Raw genomic sequence first — 24,919 nt, 5'->3', positions numbered from 1 at the left:
TTTCCGTCGGGGAAAAAGGAAGAGAAGCCGTTTTCTCTCACTCTTTCCTGCATTGCACTCTGTAGGGGCGGTTTCGGTTGGCGGACAGCGGAGTGCTAGCGTGCACCCGCAATGAGCGTCGTCACACGTACGTACGTGCCAATTCACAGGTACATTTGTGCCTGCTCATAAACTCTAAACTATAGAATTTCTGGTTGGATTGCTGGTGCGTGCACGAGATTTGCTAGTTAAGCGTAGCTCACATGGTTAGTTTTCTTGTGGTAGAATCAGTCCACCAAAATTTATGTCCTAGACTTGCATTGGTGCTCATATTTTTTTGAATTTATTTCAGACTTTCCGGCAATGTTAGTTCAGGGGGAAAAGACGTTTTCGTCGACTGTGAGGCGTCTGTGGTGACTTCGTCAATCTTAAAATGTTGTGTCAGCTCAATATCTTGGAGGTGTTTATAGGGGTAGGGTGTGGGGGCTTCCGTTCACCGGGACGAGTGTATGCGCGTGCGTGTCAGCATTTGTGTTTGTGTTGTGTTTAAAAGAAATATTGCTTGTGTGTTAGAAACTTAAAATTTGGAAGAAATAATATGTTTGCATGCATAAACATGAGGATATTAGAAAAAAAACATTGCCAAATTCTAAGTTTGATCCCTCAGTTCTATACTTGGTACTTATGGTTCCTTATATTGAAAGGCCTCTTTTTTTACATGGAATTCCACAAAGTTTGTGAAGTATGTTTAGAAGTTCATGATTTTATTTATTTATTTTTTACATAGATATTAGAAATGTATTTCACAAACATATCTCACAAAAAAAATGTTTAAAAGTGCTTTCCAACTGGTCGTGCTTTCCGCTCCTACTCCTCGACGCAGGTGACATGCGGTAGTGGCTGGTCTACCCTACCCTCTCTAACGAGTTTGAAGCCCCCCCCCCCACACACACACCTTCAATCTGTTACTCTGGTGAGGCTGGGGAGGCCCCCAGGACACCAGGGCTTTAGTCTGATGGTGGTAGAGTTAGGAATAAATTTAGGGTTTGTCTCCGATTGGCGGTGACGAGACAATGGTGTTGCTTCTTCGTATGATTGGAAGGATGTTTTTATTTTTTGCATATTTGTGTCTGTTCAGCTATCCTACGGAGCGAATAACATGGTTGTGCGATTTTGTCTTTCAGCTCCATTTCCGAGCGTCAAAGGTTGGTTAACCTAGGCCTCGATGAGGAGCAGGTGAGATTTGTGTTCCAAAACTCCATATGGCCGAAACTAGGGCGTTCCATAGACACCCTCCGGTGATTTCCTCTCTAGGGCAGTGATTTGCTAGGCAGATCGCGTCCGCCAACATTTTCTGGTCTACAAGGACGACTTTCCAACCACTGTTTCTAAAAGGTCCCGGGTTTAAACAAATTTGTTCCGCTAAGATGGAGGCCCAGAGGTGGCAATGCGATTTTCTCATGGCACACCGTCGATGGATGCAGGAGGAAAGAAGTCTTAAACACACTCAATTATTTGGATGTATTTTTTAGTTTATCTATGGGTGTTTATGTAAGAGTTTGTGCAACTTGATATATGGCATTCGGCCCTTTTGCCAAAAAAAATCATGAGTTTTTAAAGTACATATGGGAAAATAATTATTTTAAAAAATTTAATTATGAAAATTTGAAACAAAATTTAACACAAAAGACAAAAAATATTATTCTTGAAAGAAAGTACAAAAATTTAAATAGGATTATTCCATAAAAATTACTTAAGAATCTATAAATTCATAACACAAATCAATTCAAAATGAAGAAAAGATGCATTTACTTATTTTTATCAAAATCCATTTGTTTTCCATAATATTTTTTAAAATTTTGAAATATTTATGGGTTTTTCTTCTACATTTGCTCTATTTTATTTATTTCCCAGTTTTCTTATTAGTTTTAGTTATTCAATGTGGGGGTGCTATGTATGCTATAATGTCGCCTCACCAGCACTAAAAAATGGGTCTCTATTCAAGTTGAGCGAGGGTTTTGACACTTGATGGACCAACAATGTATATCTCAATTTAGCTTTTTTTGGCGATATATCTCAGTACAAAGTTGAGGGATCAAATTTAGACTTTAGTATAGTTGAGAGACGGAAGATATAGTTGACACAAACCGTTTGTAGAGTCGCTTCCCTACACAAGAAGAACACCCAGAGCTCCTCCCTAGCTGCCCCATGAAACAAGAAAATGATATGGAATAGTACTACAGTGAAGCTAAAGACCGATTTGTAAGGGGAAAAAAAGTAGAATTTTGTACTTAGATAATTTGCACATATAGGCGTTTAGATTTGTAAGACTGGAAAGCGGTTTTGCTATGGTCCATTGTGCGCATTCTTCTTGCGTGTATATGACAATTGGGACACACATAATCTCTATATAGAGAGAATCCTTAGTTTTCCTAGGGTTAAATACAACAAATATGTTACTTCTATCTACTGTTCCGGTTATGTATGTTCAAAAGATAACAATTTTGTTCTTCCGTTGCATTGTTGCAAGATCACAAGGGGAAAAGGTAAATGATGAATGGCACACCCTCCAATCATCTGTTGTCTTCTGGGATGTAACTTTGGATGATTCTCCTTTTGTCAACTTCACAGGCTAAGATCTCTGTACCTAGCTTTATTTGTATTTGTCATTGGCTTGTATCGGGCACATCACATGAATCTTTGGAATTTTCTGCTAGGCCTCCCGATCATGTGATAGGACAAATGATTAAACAGGAGTACGCGCCTCTATGATTTCTGCATATTTTGTAACGTAGCAATGATGCAGAGCAGTCGCCTATTATATATTTTTACTAGAAAGAGGCTGAATCTAGCTAGCTGGTCCAATAAGATAGCAATATTTCCTGACCGTTTATGAAAAAGAACAAGATGTCAATAAAGCCACGGCATATCCCTGAAATAGATGCAGCGCACTAAAGATAGGGTGTTAGAGTAGTCATTATGGTATACGACTTCTAGTCCAAGTCAGTTTTGTACCCCTACCCCAAATCGGTTTGTACCCTCTTATATACTCTTGTATGCCGCATCAAATCATCTATAAGCAACAGTTTTATTCAGCTTTCATGGTATCAGATACCGGTCCCAGGGTTTAAGGTATGGCTCCGCCAACGCCACCGCCGCCGCCGCCGCCCGGCTACTTCGAGCGCTGGGCCGCACTCATCGCCAAGGCTGCCAACGCCGCGGCCGCTTCTCTCTCGGCCCTCACCATAGCTCCACAAAACTACCCTGCACCGATCCTCGCCGCACCAATATCTCTTGCTGACACAATCTCCGACGTCAGCCCCTACATCCCCATAGTTCTTCATCTCGCCGCCCACAACTACTACCATTGGAGACATATCTTCGATCTCCACCTCGGCCGCTGCAACCTGCGCTCGCATGTCGCCGCCAACTGTCTTCCCCGCCCCGACGATCCGCAATGGTTGAAAGACGATCTCGCGATCGTCCAGTGGTTCTACACCCGCATCACCACCGAGATCTTCAACATGCTCGATCACGACGGCGCCACCGCTGCCAACATCTGGCACTCCCTCCGTCAGCTCTTCCAAAGCAACACCGACGCTCGGAAAAACGCTCTCCACACCGAGCTTCGCAATATGGTGCAAGGAGATGCCCCGGTGAACCTGTTCTGCCAGCGCGTTAAGACCATTGGTGATGAGCTCCGCGAACTCGGCGATACAGTTAGCGACTCACAGCTAATCAATATCGCCGTCGTCGGCCTCAGCGAAGACTTTGACAAGTAAGCCTCGTTCATACCGATGATACGGCCCCCTCCTACCTTCACTGAAGTTCGTTCCTTGCTACAACTCGCGGCGGAAACACAAGCTCGCAAGGACTCTCGCCCTAAGGTCTTTCATGCTGCGGCTCGTCCTCCTCTGTCGTCTACACCAGCGCCGCCTTCCAGGCCGGCTCCTGCTGCCGGGCCGTCCGCATCGTCATCTGTTGAACCGCCCCCAGGCTGGCGTCCTAGTCCGAACTACCGCGGCAAAAACCCTATCTACAGGCCGCCGTCGACTCGTTCGGTTCCGCCTACGACATTCCCAGCACCGAGTCCAGCACCACCCACCAGTGCTCCATCTGCGGTTGCATGGCGGCCTCCTCATGATCCTTGGACGGGGCTTGTTCAAGCATGGCCCATGCCCTGGTCCGCTCCGTCCACCCTCGGTGCTCCGCCGGCATACTCAGGTGCCTGGCAACCCGGCCTTCGGCCGCCTACTGGTGCTCCCGGGGTTCTCAACCCCCAACAGCCGGCCAATGCCTATCACGCCACCCCGACATATGCTCCTTATGGTCATTACAGCACCGACGGCGGCGCCTACTACACACCTCAGCCGGTCCTGCTCCCGACGCCACCCCCACCACAGCCGGCCAATGCCTACTACACTCCCCAGCCGGCCCTACTGCCTTCACCATCGTATCCGCCGGCACCGCTTCCGACGCCAACCTCACCTGCGACGCCGAGCTGGGATCAAGCTGCCTTTCTCCAGGCCATGAATAACTTTGCTGCACAAGGAAACTCAGGTACGGATTGGATCTTTGATTCAGGGGCCTCTAGTCATATGTCTGCATCTAGTAATAGGTTATCTTCTTGCACTAAATCTCCTTTCCCTTCCATTATCCTTGGAGATGGATCATCTATTCCTATATATTGTGTTGGTCAGGCTCAACTTCCCTCTTCCACCAAACCTCTTTTACTTCGCGATGTTCTAGTTGCGCCCGCCCTCATTAAAAATCTTATCTCTGTTCGCCAATTTACTTGCGACAATCTAGTTTCAGCTGAATTTGACCCTTTTGGTTTATCCGTGAAGGATTACCTGACCAAGGCTGAGATCGCTCGCTTCAATAGCTCCGGTGATCTTTATTCTCTTAATGGAGTTCCTGCCGCCACCCCTCCAACATCCATGCTGGCCTCCGTCGATCTCTGGCATCGTCGCTTGGGCCATCCCAACCCCGCCATCTTAGCTTCTATGCTTAGTGAATTTGCCATACCATGTCATAGGGACACTCATAATTATGTGTTTTGCGAGTCTTGTCAATTAGGCAAACATGTGCGTCTTCCCTTTAGTTCCTCTAGTTCTTGTAGCACTTATCCCTTTGAATTAATACATTGTGATTTATGGACCTCTCCCATTGCAAGTATTTCGGGTTTTAAATACTACCTTGTTATCCTAGATGATTTCACCCACTTTGTCTGGACTTTTCCTCTACGCAACAAATCCGAGGTCCATTCTCTTTTCCTTAATTTTCAACGCTATGTGTCTGTTCACTTCTTTCTCCCAATTCGCTTTATCCAATGTGACAATGGTCGCGAGTTTGATAATATTAAAAATCGTACTTTCTTCTTACAACATGGCATCCTGCTTAGGTTCTCATGTCCCTACACCTCCCCTCAAAATGGTAAAGCAGAACGCTCTCTTCGCACCCTCAATAATATAGTTCGCACTCTCCTCATTCAATCATCTATGCCTCCCAAGTTTTGGGCTGAAGCCCTACACATGGCCACCTTCCTTCTAAATATTCGACCTTCTAAAACTAAACCCAACACTACTCCCTATTATTCCCTCTTTCTTTCCCACCTCGACTACTCCGCGGTTCGTGTTTTCGGTTGTCTCTGTTTTCCCAATGCCTATGCCACTTCTGCAAATAAATTGTCACCACGCTCTATCCCATGTGCTTTTCTCGGCTTCTCTGACGAGCACAAAGGCTATCGCTGTCTCGACCTTCACACCGGACACGTTCATGTCTCTCGTCATGTCACGTTTGCTGAGCACATTTTTCCTTTCTCACAACGCACTACTACACCATCCAACACCCCTAGCTCCGCAAACACCCCCTCTCCCCGTCCTTTCCAACTATATACTCCCCTACCTGCCGAACACAACTTATCACCACCACCATTAACACCCACCATAGCCAATCCCAACCATACACTCACCCCACCCGAGACGTCTCCAACTCCCCCGACCCCTGCTTCCTCCCCAACACCCCCGGCCCCTACTCCCACTCCACCACCCAGCCCTGCTCCCACTCCACCACCCAGCCCTACTCCTTCGTCCGACTCTTCCGCTGCGCCGGACTCACTAGTACCCACCTTACCCCCTCGTGCTATTCCTACAGCAGCCCCGATTAATGATCATCGCATGCATACTAGGGCCAAATCAGGATTTCATCAACCCCAAGATCGCCTAAACCTTCATACCTCCGTATCTCTCACTTCTCTTCCAAAGAATTACAAAACTGCTCTACTTGATCCCAATTGGGCCGCTGCCATGCAAGAAGAATATACTGCTTTACTTCAAAACAACACCTAGCAACTTGTTCCTCGTCCTCCCAATACAAATATTGTTTCTGGCAAATGGATGTTTCGCCAAAAGTTCCACTCCGATGGGAGCCTCTCACGATATAAAGCCAGGTGGGTTTGTCGTGGCTTTTCTCAGCAACAAGGAATTGATTACGAAGAAACCTTCTCTCCTGTTGTTAAACCTAGCACCATTCGCACCGTTCTTAGTGTTGCTGTCTCCTCTTCATGGCCCATTCACCAACTTGATGTTAAAAATGCTTTCCTCCATGGTTCCCTTCAAGAAACTGTCTACTGCCAGCAACCTCTGGGTTTTGAAAATCCATCCTTTCCAACTCATGTATGTCTTCTTCAGAAATCTCTCTACGGTCTTAAACAGGCCCCACGAGCTTGGTTTCAACGCTTCTCCTCCTTCATTCAAACAATAGGCTTCACTCCATCTCTCTCCGACACCTCTCTTTTTGTGTATCATCAAACTTCTGACACTGCCTATTTACTTCTCTATGTAGATGATATCATTCTTACCGCCTCCTCTCAAAAGTTCTTAGATCATATTGTCTCTCTTCTTAGATCTGAATTTTCTATGACTGACCTAGGACTCCTTCATCATTTCTTAGGCATTGCTGTTGTTCGAGATTCCTCCAGCCTTTTTCTTTCCCAATGCCAGTATATTCTTGATCTTCTTAATCGTGCTGGTATGCTTGACTGTCAATCATCTCGCACTCCTGTCGATACTAGTTTTAAACTTTCGGCTACCGGTGAACCCTTTTCCGATCCTACTCTCTATCGTAGCCTAACAGGTGCTCTCCAATATCTCACCATTACTCGTCCTGAAATCTCTTTTGCTGTTCAACAAGCATGTCTCTATATGCATGATCCCCGGGTTCCTCACTATAATCATGTTAAACGCATTCTTCGGTATTTAAAAGGAACTCTCAATCATGGTCTCCACCTCAATAATTCTTCTCCAAACTCGCTTACCGCATACTCTGATGCAGACTGGGCTGGTTGTCCTGACACTCGAAGGTCCACTTCCGGTTTTTGTGTTTTTCTTGGTAACAATTTGATTTCTTGGTCTTCGAAAAGACAGGTTACAGTCTCACGTTCGTCGGCCGAGGCTGAGTATCGCGCTGTGGCACATGCCGTTGCAGATACCATCTGGATTCGGCAGTTACTCTCCGAGCTACACAGGCCTATTGAGCAGGCCACTATTGTCTACTGTGACAACATATCAGCAGTCTACATGACCAGCAATCCAGTTCAACACCGACGCACAAAGCATATTGAGATTGATATTCATTTTGTTCGTGAAAAGGTTGCTCTTGGTCAGGTTCGGGTGCTTCATGTTCCCTCTACGGCTCAGTTTGCTGACATTTTCACCAAGGCACTGCCTACTAAGCCGTTTCAAGATATCTGTTTCAGTCTCAACGTCGTCGAGCCTGCCGTTGGTACTGCGGGGGGATGTTAGAGTAGTCATTATGGTATACGACTTCTAGTCCAAGTCAGTTTTGTACCCCTACCCCAAGTCGGTTTGTACCCTCTTATATACTCTTGTATGCCGCACCAAATCATCTATAAGCAACAGTTTTATTCAGCTTTCAGGGAGGACAAATCTGTGCAAGCAAAGAGATAGAGGAGTGAGAGAACACTCTAAGGCTCTGAGTAGAGTGGCCAGTAGATTATCTCAACAAGTTCAGCAAAAACTAAAACACTCAACAAGCTCTCAAAAAAATGCACACAAATACTATGTTCAGCAGAAATTTAGTAAAACGTATGAACATGCCCCAGGTCTTAATTTTAGTGTGTGATTATGTGCGCTGAATTTGGCACTTGTTTGTAACCGCAAGAATAAATGTATGAAAAATATGATGCTTAGGGCATCTTCAACGGCAATCCGCAAAAAACCTCCCGCATCCGTCCGCGGACACAGATGCGGGAGGCAGCCATCCAACGCTAGCCGCACACATTTCAAACCGCATTTTAACAAAGCAGGCGAAATTCATGCAAACCACCCGATATTTATCAAAGTTCGGATAGCAAATAGCACAAATCATCCACACATAACATGCAAATTAAGTCTAGTACAAAAAGTCTCAAATTCGACTAGATCCCGGATGTCCAACAAGTTTTTCAGAAACGGATCATGTCCTCCCACACATATTTCCCCTTCAGCTTCATCCAGTAGTGTGTGCACGTGAATGTCCATCCTTTTGACCTGTGTACAACACGGCGGCGCGTGCGGACTAAATATAATGTGTAGACCAACATTGAGTGAACGAATCAATCAACAAGTTTAGCAAGAGGAAGTAAAACTTACCATCTCCTCCATGCCCGCGTGCAATGGCCACCTTGCCTCGAGCTGACTGACCAAGTTGCAGAACTTGATGACACTGACATGGATAGCGTGTCAGCGATACGACAACGATCTCACGTTGCGTGGTCGTATGATGTACACGTCATAGGGTGCAATGTGCTTTCCTACATGAAACTTTTTATGCACTTGCTCCAAGAAGGGCGGCCCTCTGGTCCTGCCTACGAAATCTGCGGATACGGCCAACCACACATCACACAATAATTCGTCCTCCATGGTCGAGTAGCTCACCATCCTTCGTACTCTAAAGCGACATAACATTTCAAAATAAGTTTAATGACATTCGATCGAACACCTACTAGGCGTGGTGTCCGTCATGGAGGTCGTCGACAGGGGGCGGAGTGTACCTGGGTACAAATGACTCCAGGGTTGAAAGCTCCTCCGGAACAGCGTGGGGGCGCGTCGGTGCTGCTTGTGTCTGTGGCGGCCGGAGACGAACAGCTGCGGCGGCGGAGGTGGAGGGTGTGGATGCAAAGTAAGGAGAAGAAGGGGTGGAGTGGAAGAAAATGAGACCGGGAGGGGGATTGGGTGGGCGGGGGTGTCTGAGTCCTACGTTTCGGGTGTCCGAACTCCTGCAAACCTCCCACACTTTTATCTCCAATTTACGGGAGAAATCGCGTCCGGACCGCCCCGCAGACCGATACAGGTCGGCGTTGGATCATTTTCGTGGTCCGGACAACGCTGTTCGAACGATTGCGGGAGGTTTACGGGTCCGCATTGGAGATGCCCTTAGATGACATCCCCCGCCCCTTTGCTCTGTTTCAAACTAGGCAGAAATTGCATCATGCAAATAATGTATATGGAAGATGCAAGATAAGGTGAGAGGACCACATCGATGAGGACATATGGAACCGATTGCAAGATAAGAATCCCCTTATTGAAAAGAAAAAGAAACATACATCAAGATAAGAATACAAATCTACTTACACATTATCACCTCAATATAGTATAATGATTCTTATTTTTTTGCGAATATATAGTATAATGATAATCAGGTAAAATGTAGAGCGCTGTCAAAGAAGCAAGCAAGTTTGCGGTAAGATGACACGCATGTTTATTTTGGCGGGTTAACGATAAAGAACAGAACAGTGCTGCTGTACTGTCAGTGGGGTTTGGATCTTACAGAACAGTGCTGCTATACTGTCAGTGGGGCTTGGATCTCAAAGAACAGCGCTGCCATACCAGCAGTACGGTTCGGATCTTGTCTCCTCAAGAGCCCCCATGTTTGCAAGCATCCAGCGGTGGGGCATCAGGCCATTGATTCCCACAGCTCAATTTGAAACAAGATTTCAATCTTGCCATGAATCTGATGCATGATCTGAAACCTCTGTAGCACGATGATATCATAGGTGCTAGTGTCTTTTTTCTTTTTTGCGGGCAATAGGTGCTACTAGTTGCAAGGACGCTAAAACATATGGCACCTATATAAGGCTGATAATGAAAATTCAGTTTTTAGTAAAACTGGGCCATATTCATTCATCGAATAAAAAATCTGCAAGGATTTCGTCGGATATAAATTTGAATGCGGTTTGGTGAGATCCACACGTTCTAAACATGGCCCAAAACTGAAGTGAAGACAGAATATTAGTTAGTTAGTTTGTCTCGTTGTGTAAAATATGCTGCACCATATGTTCGGCGCGCGTCTTCAGACTCTCTCGTGTATCACTGTCACATGTACTGAATGTATGTACATATATAGATCGCTAACAGGTACAGCCTATCACTTTCAGTTTGCCTAATACAAGCCCTGAAAGTCTCATTATTCGCAGAGAAAAGTCTTGAAGCCTCTCATGTCTCTTATCCTTTGTTGTTTCTGACGGCAAATATTCCGCGAAGTACGCACTGCAGATGCACAGTGATAAAACGTTGGTCCTGCTCGAGTGAAACAGTGCACGGGGTTATCACAACCGCTACTTAACCCAGTCCTTGCGATTGATTGTTCTTGCGATGGCCCATTGAATTAACTCACCGCTCAACCCCGGAGCTAGACATTTGTCGAAAACGAGAGGGAAATTGCATATGTGTGCGCACCACGAGCACACATGCGGTCAGCGTGCTTTTAACCACACGCAGGAATCGACAAACACTGAACCATCGGAGCCGATTGAAAACTAAACAGTTTTTTTGAGTTCGGAAACCACTATATTTCTAGATAGGGATGAATTAAACGGAGCGCTGATGGGAGAAGAATCATATATTTTGTCGGCTTCTTGTTTGTAAATTTTCATTTTTTGTTTCTATATAGCTCACTATGTTTTCGTATTTTTTTCCAAAACGGACTACTAGTTTCCTCTCCATTTTCATCCATATTTTCAGATGTACTATACTTCATCGAATATATTAGTATGTCTCTTTTCGGTCCCATCATATGCCTGAAATCCGAAGTCCATGCATGCATGGGTGTTGAATTGTCAGCTGCTTCTCTCCACTAGGTTGAGCTTTTACATGAACTGTCAATGCAGCTACGCCCGGCTGGAGCGCGCCTCTTCTTGCTCAGCTCCGGCGAGCACCGCCGTCCACGTACGCTCGTCCACGGCATGCTCCACGTAACGGCTCAACGCGCATATCGCCCCGCTGGCCTCCACCTACAGCTTGTTCGCCGAGGGGACCTCGCCGTCGCCGCCATCGATGCTCTACAGTAACCAGACTGCTACGCAGTGTAGTAGACGGCGGCGCCGCCGCGTGTAGTGAGCTGGAGATGCGGGTTGCCGCGCGTATACGTACGTAGCCATTGGGCATTTAAAAGTGGGGCCCCGCGTGTGACGCCCCTCCTCCCCAACCGTCGCGCGGAGGGCCCGGCGAAGGCCGGTACGAGAGCCGCCGCGTTGCTGACTCCAGCGCACCGGAATCCCGACCTGGTCGGGCTCGATCGGCTCGGTCGGTCGTTGGCTACTTCGGATAATGGGCCGCGAGATGGCCGCCTCTTTTTGGTTCACGTTCTCCCTTTGCGGCTAATTCTCCTCTCTCTCTTTTTTCCCCCCGAAAACAAGGAAAATGCCTTTTTTTACTCGAGAGAATAAGGAAAAAGTGCTTTTCATATTTTTGAGCTTTTAATTCACAAAAGTCTATTCATAACGGCATGCGACTGATTCTAGAGAACCCCGCAAAAAAAAACTGATTCTAGAAAAAATCTGCGTGCAATTATGAGTATATCATAGTCAATTCCATGAGGTCAGCTAGCTTAAACCAACGATCAACAATAGCCAATTTCATGAAGCTCGAATAAGGTCCGGATTTTCTCCCTCTAATATGTGTAGCCATTCGCTCTACTCTCCGATGCAGTCTCGCCATCGCCCGACCTCATTGACCTCTCAACAGCTAGCATCTCCTCAATCGCTCCTCCTCTAAAAATGTCCAACCCTTGTCCTCGTCATCCTCCTCCTCGTATCCAATGCTTCTCACCGCACTAGATGTGTTAATATAAGCACAAGAGAGTCCGGACGTTCACCAGTACTCCTAATAATCAACTTGGCCTCTGGGACAGATGAATCTTCATCGCTCCCTCTCCATCTCCCCTCAAAGTCAGTCTTGGTCTTTTCGTACCAAGGCACAAGAAGCGGTGACGAAGACAACAAGGGGTGACCACATTTCTTCTTCTCAAGTAACCATTAGATAGTGAGTGTCGTAACCTATAAATTTATATGGACCCCCCCCCCCCCCCCCCCCCCCCCCCCCCAAACACACACACACACGTAGGAAATTCCTGTCTCCGTCTCTCACAAGAAGGGAGGATCAAGTTTAGGTAGCTTCAGTGCTTGTAGCCGTCGCTAAGTGGTCTACATATTTGGATGTAATTTTTATTATTTCTGATGTTTGTTCTATTATCAGGATTGAAGATGAATAGAATGTAAGTTTTTCCCCAAATATGAAGCATTTACCCGGATACTAGGAAATGTGGTTTCAGTTGAGCCGCCCCCACAAGTTGAACTACGAGTGTATAGCTAGGAGGGAGGTGCGGCACGTACGGCAAGCACGTCCTTTTTGCGGGTCCTTGATCTAGCTAGTAGCTTAATTGTCCGGTCCGTTGATAGCACATGCATGTAGAGCAACTTGCAAGCCTCGGGGACACGCACGGAACGGAACGGTGTGCCGCTGCATTCCATCCCATGGATTATATTCCTCCTACGGATCTTGACCTGACACGCCGACAGCCAAGCCAAGTCAAAGCACCTACCATGGCTGGAAGAACTGTACGTGCCGATCCATCGATGGAATAATTTCCAAGAATTTCCTCAAGCTAGCTAGGACCCCGCCCGTACGCTTATTGCAGGGTCTTTTTCTTTCTGCCGTGCAAACTGTTTGCACTAGCAAGCATAGTTAATTAAGGAGTACATACGTGTAGACCGGTCGAGGACCAGGGTATTGAATTCGTGTTTCAGTAAACTCGTTCAATATTCTAAACTGCAGATACCATATTGAATTCATACTTCAGCTAACTCATTCAAAAATCCGAACTGATGAAAAGAGGCGGACAATATACTTCAACACGGTCGAGGAGCAGGGCAAGCAGGTAGCTATATAGATATAGATAGGAGTATTGATTACTCTTAATTGTACTGTGGAGGACTTGACAGTTGAAGGTTACTGCACATGCACTACGTCGCGCGGGCGGCTGTGCTTTGCCATTTCACGCGCGACACGTACGTAGCTTTCTTCTTCTTCCAACTATAAGCCGGTCTCACTATTTGCGGAATTGATTATGGCAGGACAAACTTTAGCTAGCCGACTGCCGGCCGGAGAGATAAGCACGTACCGACGTACTACGCGTGTGCAGCAGGAATAACATGCATGGATGCAAACGGAGATTAAGTAAGATCCTAGTTAATCGACCAGGCTACTTGCTGTACAAATGTCTCTGGGTCTCTAGCTGAGCTGCGTACTGTTAATTTGGACTTTGGACGTACGTCTCGATCGGCACAGTCTGGTTTCCGGTCACACGCTAGCTAGCTCAGGGGCGGTGCTAGGAATCTGATCATGTGCGGTCAACTAAGCGTTGTGTAGTCAGATTGATGCATTTATAAGTTTTTTTTTTTTGGCACAATTTCTGCTTGTTGTATGTTGTTTTTGCAAAAAGCTATGTAGTCAATTGACTACTCAGCTCAAGTGTGGCTTTGCCACTGAGCTAGCTTCAATGGGAATCCAAGAATAGGAAGAAGTTGAGTCGATCGATCGAAAACGAAAGGAACGCCGACCTTAACAACAGATGGCCGAGCATATCTTGCGGTGCAATGTATCCATTTTTCTTCTTCTTTTTTGCTGTCTTTGGATAGGAAATGAAGGAGCGATGGACGCATGCGCACGTCCGTAGCCCGGCCGCGTGCACAACGTGGCGTTACTGTTCGCCGGCGTGTGTACAAGGCGGCAAATGGGCGTAGCCAGCCGTATAGACACGATCGCGATCGAGATGGTAGATCGACGGAAAGACCATGGAACAGTAGTGTTCATAAACGTAGCGACCACCGCGCGCGCGCCTGCACATGCCGATCAGCCGCCACGACGACGATCGGCGACGATATGCATGCATGGATGGATGCGTTTCGGGCAGGAAGGACAGGGAAGGAAGACGGCGCGGGCGGCCGGCGGCTGGGGTACTGTGCCTGTTGCGGCTACCTACGTGGGCCGTAGCTCCACCTTCCGCTACCGCCGACGCACAGCTAGCTCATCACAAGTTCGATCGTCTTGGGATAATCCTGGATCCGTCCAAGTGGCCGGTCCATGCAACCGAAAAGTCGTGCTACTCCAGAACTGAACACACATGCTACACGCACGCCGGTCCGAAGGTCTCGTGTCAGAAACTTCTGTGATGTGGTATAAATAAACAAGTGCGTGTGCAATACAAGTTACAGCTTACACGGTGTGCAAAGCACATGATATACACTACAGTGTCTATCGATCTAGTCTGGTTAATTTTTCTTTTCTTTCAAAATGACACAGCGCACCTATGAGCACCGAGCACCTTTAAAAGGCTGAATCGACACACATCCTGAGACTGAGTGCTTACGATGGGACACATTTGCAAACCTCGTGAGAGTAGCATAGCTCACGGCTGGCTGGCACGCATTTATGATGCAGACACGGACCCGTAGTTCAGTTTCAGGGCATTGTCGACAGTTTCTTTCAGACTGAGTGCAGTTTGTAAACAGTTTGCTCAAACTTGTCAACGAAGAATCGGATTCTGTTTGAACCATATGTCACACTGAAATTACTGAAAAAAACCCAAGCCCTGATAAGGCATTAAAGGAGGACTCTGCTTCAAATACGTCCAATCCCTCCAAAACAAGGCCCGATACCTTTTCACTTTCATTTCTTTTCCTCTTTGTTTGGCAGAAACAACCACGAAAACTCAGTCATTTTCTACTGGATCCTCCCACAGCATCGTCAAGATCCTCGTCGCATCGCCGCTCTATTCCCCTACCAGTCAAACAGTATGTACAAAAATTGCTCACGCTTTATAGACCACAAAGGGTTTCTCTTCTGTTGCCCCAACGAATTCGTGCTTCGGTGCGTGCTCCGATCGTGTAGCCGATGTCAAACGCCATATCTGACAGTGCATAACAAATGATTGATTATATCAAGTTTCAGAAACAGACTTCAGAAAGCAGTGCAAGTGCTGACAGGAAAAGTTACCTCTATATTAACGGGAAGAAGATGTATTCGGCATAGAAGAGGTTCCAGATGAACCGGTAGTACTGTGAAATAGCATCCTGCAACAGAAACAAACAGCTAAAACTAATGCACTTGGAACGCACAATAGTTATCAGCTTTCCTATCCTTATAAAAAAGTACATTCTTCACAACAACTTTTTATATAAAAAAATACATGCACAATTCATAAAGAGAGTACAACCAGCAATAGAAAAATCAATTGTGCAATGACGCTCAGTCACAAGAATGGAACTAATTTGCATATGCTACATTGCAACTTCAGTGCACTTTACTTTCGTTGGTTTTTAACATTCCATGCCCAGGACACTGCAATGTCATGTTTCCTCTCAAGAACAGAGAGATTACATGTATGATACTGCATAATAATAATAATAATAATAATAATAATAATAATAATAAGAAGAAGAAGAAGAAGAAGAAGAATAGCATGGGGGCTACTTATTCTAACAAAATAACCAAAACATATGCAAGCTCACAAACAACGCTTCTCCTGGCAATTTCAATTATAAACTCTTCATATTTCAAAAGTTGTATGAGGAACAAGAGCTGTGAAGAGTGTAAGTTAAAAGCCTCACCTTACTGTACTTTGCTTGCTCCAGAACCCATGTCTGAAATCATTCAACATAACAAGACAGTTAGGAAAATAAATGCATTTCCTCCAGAACCAAAGGAATTAGATTCGAATGAGTTAAATGCTGCATTTTCCATTGAGGTTTGGGTTCCTAAGCTGGAGTCCCCAGTAATCAAATTATATTTTGTTTGTCTAGCCTTTAATAAAGTTGGACCATTTAATTTTGGGTCCAAGAACAGTCGGTCATAAGTTAATTGTAAGCCAGTTACGCAGGATTGAACTGTAAAGGTAGAGATCTTAGAAACTCCAGGACTGATCATCTACAAGGGTCTACATCTTTACCTGAAAAATTAAAGCAACTGCAAGAGCAGCATGAAAAGGCACCATTACAAAGCTCCTGAAAGCCTGCCATTTTTAAAAACACCATCAGTGAAACTGCATAAGGTAACACTACTTGGTACAGAGTTATGCGTCGAAGTACTGGCATTTTTTTTCAAAAATATCCACTGATCAGAAAGGGATCCTTGGGATAAATAAATAATCATAGTAAACAATGCTGTAAACTTTTGCTGGTCTAACTGACCATAGATACATGTTTCCGTCAACTGAAACATTGCTGCAGTTTGAAATTTCACTAATTCAACTGGAAGGAGGGAAATAATATCAAAGGACGGTCAAAAGCAGTAGAAATCCAACCTGAGGAATAAGAAAAGGTACTACAATAGCAACAACATAATTTGCCAACAATAAACCAGAGCCAAGGAAGGCAATATTTCTGACACCAAGCTTTGTCGCCAAAGTTGATATTTGGAATCTACAGGGGAAAACATTGTAAGTACAAGATCAGTAATTCAATTAATGATGTACCTTAGACAAATAAATAGTTCAATAGAACTAGCTGAGGATGCTGACTGCTAATATTCAGTCTCAAATGAACAAAGTAGAGAACTGTCTACATTTGAAACAGAGGGTTCACTCAGTATGCAAAACCTACAAATTTCGTCCCTTTCTTTTGTGTTTGGAGATCCTTCAAACTGACTATGCTTTAGACAAGTTTTCCAAATATGGGCTGAAATCCCTCAATCCAGCTCTAGATTGTTTTGGCTCAGGCCACTTGTCAAGGCTTAGGGAAATAAGAAATAAACATTGGAGACCAAAGCTCACAATCTTAATTTGTATTGTTCTACTTTTTCTGATCAGTAGTTTGTTCGACCAATTGCTGACATTTTTTGGGCCTACAGTCGATAACTTTTTCTAGCGACTAAGAATAGTGACACAAAAATATGGACGTGCACCATAAAAACACAAAGATAACTAGACGGTGGTCTACACAGAGGTAACCATTAGTTATTCATTTAAAACTGACATGCAGTGATTGCTACAAAACCTAGAAACTCACTTGCGGTCCCCTTCAACATCCGGAAGATCTTTGGTTATAGCAATGACCAGAGCAAATACTGTCACAAAGCATGTAATAAAAGCAACGGGCGAGCTGCAGATAGAAAGGTATCACATAGCATTAGACATCACAAATATCTCTGAATATCTGCAATGAGAGGCAACATACCACTTTCTAGATAGGTGTATATTGACTGTAGAAAAATACAATGTAATTTAACAGAGATTGCATAAACTTGCAGCAACTATTTACCTCCATTGGAATGTAAGACCTAATGCAGCTCTAGTAGCATAGTACACCCCAAAGTTGAGAAGGAATCCACGAACCTGTAAAAAATCAAAGATAGGTTTGTCAAAAAGAAAGAAAATGTTCCAGATAGTATTGTCCTAAAGTAAAATAGAAACATGATAACATGGACTTGAAATAAAACAAGAAACATGATAGCACATCATTACTCAGAGAAATTAGATCTTCTAACATTATATAGAGGATCATTTGCAAGTTACGAGGAAACTAAGGACCTAACTTGATAAGTGAAATGCATTTTTGAGCAAATAAACTGTTCTAAGCACGCCTAAATATTTAAATTGTTCTCCAAAAGGTTTCACAAGCCAATTTCTGTAAACTGGTATAGCTAGAGTTAAGGTGGAGGTGATTCAGTCGTACTCTCATTTCTCCGAAGAAATATATTTTTAGAAAGTTCAATTACACACTGATCATGTTCTGAGCTGCATAAGGAACACCATGTGCATGGGAATAAAAAGCAGGGACGACCACTAAGCATAGGGAAACCAGTGTGATCTTAACACTGTTTAATTTTCGCTCATGCTAAACTACAAAATAGGTTTGTGCTCATATTAGCCAATAAAATTTCCTTTTGTGGCTACAGCCTATCTTGTCTATTATAAATGCTAGTATGCTACATAGAAACTGTCAGATCTTTATAAAAAAGAGTGTCAGATACAAGTTAAATGAGTATAAAAATACTTACGAATGTATCTGTCATGTGGAGCCCATTATGAGCCCATGGGAATGACGCACAAGAGGGTTGCACACTTACAGTTATGGATTGGCCAGCAACCACATCCAAGGCTTGCCTCATTATCATATGTTTAGTTATTATATATTTGGTTTAGAGGCTTATCTTTAGTTATTTGTCTAGTCAAGTTGTTAGATCAGCCCTATGTAAGACATGCAGTAGATCGAGTGCAAGTAAGCAGAGATAAAGTAAGCAAAATTTCCAGTTCATAATTGGACTATCATTCTAAAGTATAAGAGCTCCTCCCTCCGTCCCACAATGTAAGACGTTTTTGCAAGCTTGTTTAGCTTGCAAAAACGTCTTAAATTATGGGACGGAGGGAGTAAAAAAATGGTGCTGTTACTGTAGTAATGAACAAGGGAGGAGCAATGTACCGTCGCAATGATAAGAAAAGCAGCAACTGGATATCTCTTCAGTCTGAATGGAGGAACAGAATATATAGTGCCAAGAAATAGACCAAGGCAGTAAAGAGAGGTGATGAAAGGTCCAAAGTTTGAAACGACTATTGAGAAGCCCACCACTGCGAATGCTACGACCAGTAACCATGCTGACTGAACTGAGAGATCACCGGCAGCAATAGGTAAATATGGTTTGTTTACCCTGTTCAGTGGCATAAACTTAGAAATGACAAGTATAGCAGAAACATTGGCTGGGCTTTGGTGATATGTTACTTTAAATGGTAATACTTTGTAGCGGCACCTTTATGAATGAAGGTAGTAAGTGTAAGTCAAGACAAAATTCAAGGGAGGCAATATACATACTTGTCAATTCCAATGTCATAGATCTGATTAATCCCAACAATGTAACCGTTGCCGCAGATCAAAGCTACAAGGCCATATAATGCTTTGAATACCAAGCGCCAATCGATCAATTGGGGATTCTCTAATAATGCTCTAGCAACCAAGGCTCTGCATCCACACAACAGTTTCAGTACTAGAAAACTAAATCTTTGGTTCAGCCATTATAAATCTAAAGCTCAATGCTCACGTGGATCCCAAAGCAGTTCCACGAATTGTGTGTGGCCTTAAAAATCTCCAGCAGGAATCCTTTAGGTCTGATAATGTCTTTGACAGTGGAGCTGGCCCAGCTGCACCAGCTTGAGAGCATGCCTGTACCAGCACCAGGTCAAATAAGTGTGAGCATGATATGCGAAAAGACGCACAGTCACATAGTTACTTAAGTAAATGTGCTGGATGGTGAATATTAGAAAATAGTGAGTTCAATCATTACAAGTTCACATGAAAAATGTCTGTAAGAAAGGAAAGACAGGTAATCACATTCATCATGCTTTGTGAATTGCGATAACCCCCGATCTCTAATTTTCCCAACTGGCCAGCACTCAATGCCTATTTGGATTACAGTGCGCTCAAAGTTTGGACGAGACTACTACTGCATGATCACGGAAGCATGTGGGTTGATCAGGACATTCCGCATTGCATCCTATCCTCCAATCCCAAATGCAGTAAAATTAACTTCTGAAACTATAGATAGCTCTCAGCAATGGTTCACCTCTAGTAACAAACACTGTAGCTTCTAAGTTGTAGCCTGTTATGGAACATCGGGCTGCACATGGATGTGAAGGTTACTGGAGCATCTAGACCATGGCCAAGCACATCACTGTGATGGTGTTATTCCTGATGCCTCTAAATCCTAGCATGCCTTAGTTTCCTTGCATTGCATATGAACATGGACAAGGGAAACAACAAAATAGTGTCGGTAAAAATAACTGTGAGCCCTCTCATATAGCGGGTACAACATGCGATCCTCTTCGGTTGGCTTATATCACCGTCTCTTGTAAGAGTTAGGTGTGACACTAATTTGCCACCCACCTTTTGAGTCCATGCATTTGTTGGTGTACTATGTACCACTTGAATTGTGTTAATACTTTACATTTCACTATGTTCATGACTTCTGTGACCACTTATGGCATTATTTGCCCTAGGTAAGTTGCACGAGAATAAACTCTAATCTTCTTAAATTTATGAATTGACATAAAAAGTGATATTTGTAGGAACACCAGTGCAACTAACAGATGCATTTGAACTCCATATTAGCCAGTAAGCATGTATTAAAGTGGGAAACTCTTCCAACCGGTAGTCCGGCAAAAAGCTTAACTCAGACTTCTTTGTAGTCGTTCTTACTGCCAAATCACGGCCACGGTCAGAACACATGACAACTTGACAAGACGCATAGTCACATATGTGAAGATGAGCAAACAATCATTCATTCACTACTACAGTTTTCACAAAAGATGTCTGCAAGGAGGTAAAGGCTCCCCAATCTCCAATCTTCCCAAAGGGACAGTACACAATTCCTATTCGGATTACAGTGCAAGAGAAGCACTTCTCCAATTTTCCCAAAGGGACAGCACACAATTCCTATTCGGATCACAGTGCAATCGAAGCATTGCATCAGTACATTCAGAATTGCAGGTTTCAGCATTGCGTACAAGCCTGAATGCAGTAAAATTGCTTGCTTGAATCATAGGCAGCTGCCAACGGTGAATCAGTGCTTGTAACAAACACCGCAACCTCTTCTAAGTGGGCGAAGCAGCGGCTCGATTAGCTTGAGCTAAATTGACAGAAACACACCGCCGACAAGCCTACATCGCACTGAGCTAGAGATGTGAGATCGGGATGCTTACCCGCACGGTGTCGCGCCAGCGCGGTCGGGCGGCGCCGCAGGGGGCGCGCGGGGACTGGGTGAATCGGGTGGAAGCAGAGGAGAAGATAGGTGAAGCGGCCGGCGGCGACGGGCGCCTGCCGCGGCCGGCCGGCGCGGGGAGGAAGCGAGCGGCGGTGGTGGGCGCGTGGGAGGGGACGGGAGGGGAGGCGAGGGAAGCCATGGGTGGGGAGGGGAGTACACTCTCGGGCTTTCCCCCCTGCTCAGCCACCCGTCGCCATTGGGGATTGATGAGGCTGCAGGCAGCGACTGAGAGGAGGTGCCACGGGGGCCGTGCGTGTGCTATCCTATGGCTGTGGTAGGTGTTCATGCTATGGTTGAGCATTTTATTTTAGGAAGACATTTTTTCATCCCCTTTATTTTCCACTCCGGTGGTAATTTAATTTTTCAAAATTACTCTACAAGAACCGAGCGTCAGCCATGAAGACGTGGTATTCGGAAGGGTTGGAGTTCCGAGTTACGGCTGATGAAGATAGGTTGTAGCCACCTTTGAGTGTGGATGTTTCTAGAGCATCTACAACGCGCAATGGATTGCGCAATGTCTGAAGGTGTCATTCCTCATGCCTCAAAATCCTACTGTATTGATTCTCAAAAAAAAATCCTATTGTATCATAGTTCCCTCGATATTAAGATAGACATGAATAACCACAAAATGCTAATGTCAAAAATGATTGTGAATCGTCTCATATAGTGCATATAACATGGTATTGATGCTATTTAGCTCGCTTATATCACCCTCTCTTGGAGAGTGATCAGTTCCACTTTAAATTTTTATCTACCTTTTGATCCAATGCATTTGTTGTTTGTACTATGTACATGTTAGTTGTTGCAATAATTTAGGTTTCATTCATTCATACAAAATTCAGGACTTTGTTGACAATTCATGCCATCACTTGCCTTATGTAAGTTGTATAGGGAACATGTTTAATATTTTCTTTGATTTGTAAAATAATATAAAACACGTTCCATGACCAGATGCATTTGCAATGATAACTATCGGTAAATATAATTAAAACTAGCAAACTCTTCTCTTTGGTAGGCTAGCACAAAGCTTTGATCGGACTCCCTCATAGTTATCTCCTCGGTAAGTTAATTCTTACAATAATTAAGGTTTCACTCATACAAAGTTGAGGAATTTGTAGACGATTGATGTCATTACTCCCCTTGTGTAAGTTGCATAGGAGCATGTTTAATCTTGTCTTTAATTTATAAATGATATAAAAACACTCAACGACCAGATGCATTTGTACATGATAATTGCCGGTAAATGTAATAACTAGCAAACTCTTCTCCTTGGTAGGCTAGCACAAAGCTTTGATCGAACTCCTTCATAGCTGTTGTTTCCTCTGTAAGTTATTTTTTACAATAATTAAGGTTTCACTCATACAAAGTTGAGGACTTTGTTGATGATTGATGCCACTACTTCCCTTGTGTAAGTTGCATGGGAACATGTTTAATCTTGTCTTTATGTTGCATGGGAACATGTTTAATCAGATCTGGAGTCTGTTTCTGGCCTTGTGAGAGAGGGATTCATCGTCGTCGCCATCACCAACCCTTCTCCATCAACAATCTCATGATGCTCACATCTATGTGTGAGTAATTCTTCTGTATACATATGGAGGTAGATGGGACTTGGATGAGATTTCTTATGTAATTGTTGTTAGATTTGTTAGCTTGATCCCTAGTATCCATGATATTGCTATGACTTTGCTATGCTTAATGCTTGTCACTAGGGACCGAGTGCGATGATTTCATATATGAACCCTCTGTGTTTTCATGAATATATTTGTGTTTTTTATCATATCTGCAAGTTGTATGCACTTTTTATTGTTATGAAACCCTAGACCCCATGGTGACAATAATTAGGATATCGACGAGGATGTCTTTAACTTGAGAATTACATGTATTCACCATGTGTTAATGCTTTGTTTCGGTTCTCTATTTAAAGGAGCACCTTAATTACCCTTAATTTCCATTAGGACCCCTCTGCAACGAGAGGGTATGACAAAAGATATTATGCAAATTCTTATCGCAAGCACGTATGACTATTTATGGAATGCATGCCTACATATGATTGACGAATTGCGCTAGTTTGCTATTGCTATAGGTTATGACCGTTGCATATTGAATCTCATCCGAGCAACCCCATTGCTTACTCCACGCTGACACTTTTGCTGCTATTGTTTCCGCTACAATCACTAACTAGCCTCTTGTTACTACCTTGTAATCTTGTTTCTATTTTGTTACTATCACTATCACTACTGCTATCATATTACTGTGCTACTAATAAATTTCAACAATCAAGTTATCTCTCCAGGTGTGGTTGAATTGACAACTCAGTTGCTGAAGTTTATAAACATTATCTGCCCCCTTGTGTCGAATCAATAAATTTGGGTTGAAATACTTCCCTCGAGGACTGTCGTGACCCCCTATACTTGCGGGTCATTAATACTCAACTTTCTTTTTCATTATTTAATTCTATGTCATCTCAGTAAAATTGTCTAGTTGACATGGATGATACTTGCTATGATATATACTCCCACTACGGGAGGTCTAACATGTCATCGGTGCTCTTCGACTGGCTTATATTACCATCTCTTGTGAGAGTGATGTCTCCTAGTTAATCACCTTCTCATTCAATGCATTTTCTATTGTACCACGTATGAGTTTATTTCGCTAATAGTTTACATTTCACTCACTTATACCAAGCTCATGACTTATTTTGAGTATCGATGCAATTACTAGCCTTAGGCAAGTCCCACAATAGATACTTGTAATATTCTTTAAAGTACCCAATTATATAAAAAAAATATTTATAGAAACACAACTCAACTACTGAATGCATTTATACATGATGCTAGATGGTAAATTCACTTAAAATTTGCAAAATCCTCCTGTATGGAGGCTGATGCAAAACTTTGTTCGAATAAGGTTTCGTACTGGTCCGTCCACACATGTGTAGCAACTCTCTTTGTGGTTTGGCTCTCACTTCACAGAAAAACACTAGCCGCAGTTGCCACACTATGCAGAGATGACTTACCTTGTTGTGGCCATCAAATTCCATGCTCTCCTATGAAAATCTGGTTTATCTTCCAGATAGTTAATTCGACCAATGAATCAAGAAATAAGAGATGCTATCATACCGAGGAATTACTTCAATACTCGTCTTCCATAGGTTGGAGTGGCGTTCAATAATCTGCTAACCAAGCGACTATAGTCTAATAACGGAATGGCCGTAACTAAAGTACAACCTCCTAACCAAGTGACTACAAACATAACCACAAAAAAACACGTTGAAACATATGAACATGACATCTAGTTTCAAAGATCTTGTTCCAACGATCTCAATTGTGCAAACATATGACAAATCACATAAACTATTTAGGCACAATTGCACTTTAAAATTATAGGTCGAAGAAATATATAATGACATCATTGTTTCCTTAAACAAAAGAAGAAGATGCTTCAAACAAGTACATATCATCAACACAAATCACCTATGATGTGTCGTAACTCTTTCTACACATGCAACCACAACCGGAATCCACTGTACATAACAAACAACTCAAAAACTTCGCCATGCGATTCAAGTCAGAAATCGAAGCGCACTCCACACTGATACACAAGAGAAAATCATCTCACTACTAGAGAACACAATCATAATTAGAGCAACAAAGATGGGTATCCTAACCCAACAATTTGAGGCTTAATAGAAGGCAATTTTCATTTTAAGTGGCCTGAGAAAGTTTGACAACCGGCTCCAAAATAGAGCCAATAGAGAGAAACTGCTCCTCTCAAAAGATGGTTCTCTCTTACATTCTGCCTACATAACCTTCCTTGGAAAAGACGTATGTTCAGAATTTGATTCAGGAGCT

At 43.7% G+C, this 24,919-nt stretch overlaps 1 protein-coding gene across 1 annotated transcript; it reads right to left on the bottom strand.

Moving 5' to 3' along the window:
* Positions 1–14,814: 14,814 nt before the first annotated feature.
* Positions 14,815–21,330, bottom strand: LOC123182829 (probable homogentisate phytyltransferase 2, chloroplastic). The gene is made up of 11 exons (XM_044595498.1): positions 21,007–21,330; positions 19,350–19,471; positions 19,124–19,270; positions 18,737–18,962; positions 17,576–17,649; positions 17,324–17,416; positions 16,621–16,738; positions 16,267–16,329; positions 15,929–15,961; positions 15,315–15,391; positions 14,815–15,228 (listed from the first exon to the last, which is right to left on the bottom strand). Exons 1-10 carry the CDS (start codon positions 21,205–21,207, stop codon positions 15,317–15,319), a joined length of 1,152 nt encoding a protein of 383 aa, XP_044451433.1. The 5' UTR covers positions 21,208–21,330; the 3' UTR covers positions 14,815–15,228; positions 15,315–15,316.
* Positions 21,331–24,919: the final 3,589 nt, after the last annotated feature.

The sequence above is a fragment of the Triticum aestivum genome, chromosome 1D (assembly GCF_018294505.1).
Source record: "Triticum aestivum cultivar Chinese Spring chromosome 1D, IWGSC CS RefSeq v2.1, whole genome shotgun sequence".
NCBI classification, from domain to species: domain Eukaryota; kingdom Viridiplantae; phylum Streptophyta; class Magnoliopsida; order Poales; family Poaceae; genus Triticum; species Triticum aestivum.
This window is presented reverse-complemented; position numbering and strand designations above follow the sequence as displayed.